This window comes from Oratosquilla oratoria, chromosome 26 (assembly GCF_046742065.1).
Source record: "Oratosquilla oratoria isolate Oo_2021 chromosome 26, ASM4674206v1, whole genome shotgun sequence".
Taxonomy (NCBI): domain Eukaryota; kingdom Metazoa; phylum Arthropoda; class Malacostraca; order Stomatopoda; family Squillidae; genus Oratosquilla; species Oratosquilla oratoria.
Window position 1 is genome coordinate 10,123,310 of NC_134802.1, and position 5,853 is coordinate 10,129,162.

General features: G+C 39.6%; 1 protein-coding gene across 1 annotated transcript; it reads right to left on the bottom strand.

The window, feature by feature from the left end:
* Positions 1-1,824: 1,824 nt before the first annotated feature.
* LOC143039255 (protein FAM200A-like) lies at positions 1,825-5,779 on the bottom strand. The gene is made up of 2 exons (XM_076209127.1): positions 5,726-5,779; positions 1,825-2,469 (listed from the first exon to the last, which is right to left on the bottom strand). Exons 1-2 carry the CDS (start codon positions 5,777-5,779, stop codon positions 1,825-1,827), a joined length of 699 nt encoding a protein of 232 aa, XP_076065242.1.
* Between the last annotated feature and the right edge of the window lie 74 nt (positions 5,780-5,853).

Here is a 5,853-nt window from a genome sequence, read left to right on the forward strand (position 1 = left end):
GGTGTGTGGAACAAGGAGGATGGGAGGAAATAGAAGGAAGGGTAGTGAGTGGTGGGATGAGGAAGCGAAGAAAGTTGTAGAAAAGAAGAAGCGAGCTTTCACAGATTGGTTACAAAATAGGACGAGGGAATCATATGAGAGGTACAAAGAAAAGAAAAGAGAAGTAAAGTACAAGGTAAATGAGGCAAAGAGGAGAACAGATGTGAAATGGGGTAAGAATATGACAGAAAATTTTGAAAGTAATAAAAAGATGTTTTGGAAAGAAATTAAGAGAGGAAGAGGAGGTGAATTAAGATGGAGAGATGATAATGGAAGAGAAGGCAGTAAGAGGAAGATGGGCAGAGTATTTTAGGGAGTTGCTAAATGTGAAGGAGGATAGGGAGGGAAAGGTATTTGCAGTGGGAAGTGCTAAGAAAATGACCGTGATGAGTGAGGAACATTGGGGAGAAATAAGGAAGGATGAAGTCAAGGCAGTTGTTAAGATGATGAGAGAAGGTAAGGCACCTGGTCTCCATAGGTGTTATGCAGAATGTTTGAAAAAAGGAGGTACAGTGATGGTGGACTGGCTGGTAAGGTTATTTAATGTTTGTTTAAGAGAGGGTAGAGTGCCGGAGGTCTGGAGAAGTGCCTGTATAGTCCCAGTTTACAAGGGAAAAGGGGACAAGTGTGAGTGTAGTAGTTTCAGAGGGATTAGCTTGTTAAGTGTAGTTGGGAAGGCTTATGGGAGGGTCTTGATTGAGAGGACAAAGGAGAGGAAGAGAGGGAGTGATTGGTGAGGAACAGTGTAGATTTAGGACAGGTAGAGGTTTCGTAGATCATATTTTTGTGTAAAGACAGATATGTGAGAAAGCTATAGGAAAAGGTAAGGATGTTTTTTGGGTCTTTCATGGATTTAGAAAAGGCTTATGATATGGTAAACAGGAAGGCACCGTGGGAGGTTTTCCAGATATACGGGATAGAAGGAAAGCTTTCAGGAGCTGTCATGAGTTTTTACGAGAGCAGTAGAGCATGTGTCAGAGAGAGTGACAGCAGGCTGGAAGTGAGCATTAAGGGTGAGAGGCTGGAGGAAGTGGATAGTTTTAGATACTTGGGTGCGAATGTGGCAGGAAAGGGAGGAGTGGGGGTGGTGGTAGAATGTAGATTGAGAGAAGCGAGTAAAGGCCTTTGTTTTGTTAGTCTCAGGTAGGGTCTGAGAACAGTTATGATCTGACCATAATACAAGCCTGGTAAATCAGGGCACCAGAAAACAAGGTAATTGGACTTTTCCTTGTTATCCTTGTTGTTTTACTCATACGAGTACTGGTCCCCTGTACCCTACTTCTGGTGTTTCAGGTTATAATGTACTACCTCCTAGTGCTCATACTAATTGCCCACTCCGTCCTGAGATACAGGTAACATCTTAGAATTAATTAATAGGTGACCCTAGCTCCGATGTAGCATTCACTATAACAACATGTTGATACAGCTGTAGAATAATGTAGTATATCATTAATGGTATTACTCTGATATGGTACTCATTCATACTGTTTTGTTACCATTTAACATTATTTTGTTGTTCCTTTGCTTAATGCAGGGGTTCCCAACCATTTTGAACTCGCGACCCCTTATCTAAGAATTTGAAACCCATGTGACTCCCTAATTAGGGCTTACTATCATCAGCTTAATTTTCCTTTAATTTTCTGTTAAGGAGAGGAAAAGGAAAATCTAAGGAAATAATGGAAAATGCTGTAATTGTCTATTAGCAAATTAAATCCCATTGGTCCAACCTGAATTCACAAAAAGAACATATCTTTCTTAAAATGATATTAACATAGGTTTGAGCAGCTATCCAACCCAGCTAGTGGGATGCCCGATGTTGCATTTCAGCAGCAAGCTTTGAAATTCATGACCAAAAGTTGTTAGAGCCAGTCTCATGTCATCTCCAACATACAATCTCTTCCTATTCTTTGTTTCTATATTGACAAGAGTAGAAAATCCTGCCTCACACAAGTAGGTAGAAGCAAATGGAACAAGGACACATAAAGCTATCATGCTGACTTTGGAGTATGACTGATACATAGTGCACCAGAACTGAGTCACTGATTTCACCTTGATGAGATCATGAGCTGAAAAGTCGTTCCTTAGATCCAGAAATTCATCTTGGATTTCATCTGGGATGCTGGATACATCAAGCTCAGTAGAAAATTGGTTCCTTAATAGGGCCTCTTGTTCCTGTGATAGCTCAGGGAAGTAACGCTCAACTTCTTTTTCTAGAAACTGAAGATGTTCGGTAATCTCATCCTTGAGGAACTGATCCAGTTGGATCTGAGACTCATCCATCACTCCACAAAGTTTTTCAAACATAGTGATGTTTCCAAGATTGGTTTTCCGACGCCAGTTCTGCAGTTTGGAAACAAAGGCCCGAAGACTATCTTGAAAAAGGAGAACATGTGTTTCCCTTCCTTGAAGCTTCAAATTGAGCTTGTTCAGCTGGTCAAAAATGTCGGCTAGGTATGCAACCCTTTTATTCCACACACACACACACACACACACACACACACACACACACACACACACACACACACAAACACACACACACACACACACACACACACAAGCTACTTCTAACAAGGCTACGCGACCCCCCTGCCAAGGATTTTCGACCCCGCAGGGGGTCGCGACCCACCGGTTGGGAACCCCTGGCTTAATGCAATGTTCCTTATTGTGGTGGTGCTCAATTTTTGGTCTCAATATCCTGTGTTACGAACATTTTAGTAATATTAGCAAAATTATGACAATATGTATGTGTCATATGTGTACTGACTGGTATTACCCATGATTGTCTCTGGTCCCCTTAACCCCCTACGTATGTTGTCAATTAACTTAGTGTAGAATAACAATCTAATGAGGACCACGATGGAAATAAGCGTACATGCTTTTTTGTGTTATCCTCGGCAATTTGCAATTATTATATTATTATCTAACTCATGCAGGATTTGAGTCGACTGCTAACTGCCGTCCTAATCTCGGTTTTAAGGAGAACCAAGCCCACATGTAGCTAGTGGTTAAGTTGGTACGTATCCTTGATAAACTTTCGTCGTTGTAATACCTGAATAGAATCGCCAATGACGACGATGTCAATCAAATAATTCCGACAGTTGTCCCCGGACTCGGACAGAGATTTGCACGGAGGCAAGGCCGTCACTCTAGCGACTAAACTGCTGAGTCCGGGGACAGCTGTCGGAATTATATATATACATATATATATATATATATATATATATATATATATGTATATATATATATATATATATATTATATATATAATATATATATGTATATATATATGATATATAAATATAATGTATATATATATATATGTGTGTGTACATAATATATATATATATATATATATATATAAATCAAATCTGCCACCCTGAGTCTACTGCTGAACAAAGGCCTCCTTCATAGCATTCCATGATTCACACAACCGCGCCATCCTCTGCTACGTCACTCCTGCAAACTTCTCAATTTCGTCTCTCCACCTTCTGTCTGGTCTCCCTCTTCCAAGTTTCCCATGTCGCGGCGTCCACTCAGTAACACACATGCTCCATCGCTCATCAGTCGTTCGCACCATTACTTTAAGACTTTCCTTGTTTAGATCACTCAGCATATCTTGCAAGTCTTCTGCTCTTTCTGAAATAAGAATAATGTCATCCACAAATCTTAGGTGGTTCAAATATTCGTCATTAATCTTTAAATCTTTCTTTTCCCAACTCAATTTTCTGAAAATATCTTCCAAGCACGCTGTAAATAGTTTGGGTGAAATTGTATCGCCTTGCCGTACTCCTTCCTCGATCTTGATCTTTTTTGTATCTTTATGTAGTCGAATTATAGCGGTACCTTTTGCATGAATATTTTCTAAAACTTACAATCTGTTCGTTTATACCCTGCTTGCGTAGCGAATTTAGTTTTGATATTTGTTCTACCGAGTCAAAAGCCTTCTCGTAATCTACAAAAGCTAAACACAGAGGTATATTCTATTCTGTCGTTTTCTCGATTAGTTGGTTTATTGCCTGCAAATGGTCTAGAGTCGAATATCCGCTCCTAAAGCCTGCCTATTCTCTCGGTTGGTTTCCATCTAAAACTTGACTTAGTCTATTTGTAAGGATCTTGGAGAATAATTTATATACATTTGATGGGAAGCTAATCGGTCGATAGTTACTAAGGACCTTCTGGTCCCCTTTTTTTGAAGCAAAATCACTATAGCATTGCACCATGCATCAGGAACGCTTTCTTGACGTAAGCACTGGGTGTACAACTCAGCTAATTTAATATGAACTAATTTACCTGCGTCTTTCAACAGATCTATCGATATACCATCTTCCCCAGGTGCTTTCCCTCGTTTCATAGTTTTTAGAGCAAAGTCTACTTCTTCTTTGTAATCTCTGGTACACTACTAACGTCTACACATGAATTTACTAACTCAACTAAGGTCTTCGACGAGTAAAGCTCTTGGTAAAATTCTTCTACTCTTTTTACCATTCTGTCCCTGCATTTAATGATTTCTCCATTTCTATCTTTCAAATACATCATTTGCTGTCTTCCTAAAGCATGTTTGTGCTTGGTCCCTTTAATACTTTTACCTTTCCTCTATTTCATCCATGTTTCTCTTTCTTTTCTCTAATCTCTGCCTTGTGTTGATAAGCTTGTTTAGTTCTACTTTTTCTATTTCGTCTCTCCTGCTTTTAATCTACATGGTCTCTCTTCTTTTAATTAGGTCATTTGTAGCTTTGGAGTATTTCTTTTCTCTAATGTTTTTTGTGCTTCCTACTTTCTCTGCCGACTCCCTAATGATATTCACTAAATTCAAATTAATATCTTCGACGGTGTCCTTATTAGTTCTTAGGGCTTCGAATCTATTTTTAATTTCTAACTGAAATTTCTTCTTATCCTTAACCTTTACAAGGCTGATTTTCTTTCTTAAAATTAGTTTATTTCTCTCGGCTCTGAAATTGAATGTAGCTGTGCAACCTACCATTCTATGGTCACTGCCTATGTTGACTTTATTTACCACCGTAACATTGCTAACGCTTTTGCTCTCATCTCCTAATATGAAGTCAATTTCGGTCTTTGTTGTTCCATTTGGACTTCTCCACGTCCATTTACGACCTACACGCTTTTGGAAGAATGTGTTCATTATCCTCATGTTGTAGTTCTCTGCAAAATTGACTAACATCTCGCCTCTTTCATTTCTTTCACCTTCTCCAAAATTATCAATGCACGTCTCATCTCCCACCTTCTTCCCCCACTTTAGCATTAAAGTCACCTATTACCATCGTGTACTTACTTTTTTCTTGATCCATTACCTGACTTAAATCATCATAGAACGACTAAATTTCATCGTCTGAACTATGTGAAGTTGGTGCATAAACTTTTTACACAGCCTAATCACAATCCAAGCTACCCTGTGTGACAAACTACTGAATTTGACTACATTACCAGTAACCTCTCGGTTGATCAAGAATCCTACTCCACTTGATCTTTCTTGTTTAATGTCCAAGACTTGGATCTGCTTGGACAGTGCTTATTCACATTCGGTGGTACACTGCCCGTAAGCACACGAGGCAATGCGCTTGGACCTTTAGGATACGATGATCCAACAGGAACCCCCGATTTTGTTTTGGTTGTGATATTCATATTTGCTATGAAGTAGGGTTGGCAGTAATCTCACCTCCGTACCAACTGGTTTCTGGTGAAGCCCAACATCCATAGGGTGCTCAATGGTCCACGCCGTCATTATGACGGTACCCCATATATCTATGAGTTTCCCTGTTTGCTATCAGGGACGTGCCAGTTTGCAGTGGGTCCTGT

Coding starts and splice junctions, on each gene's coding strand:
- LOC143039255 (XM_076209127.1), bottom strand. CDS start 5,779: ATGACGGCGTGGACCATTGAGCACCCTATGGATGTTGGGCTTCACCAG. Junction 2,470..5,725: donor TTGGGCTTCACCAGAAACCA/GTTGGTACGGAG, acceptor ATTTTTGACCAG/CTGAACAAGCTCAATTTGAA.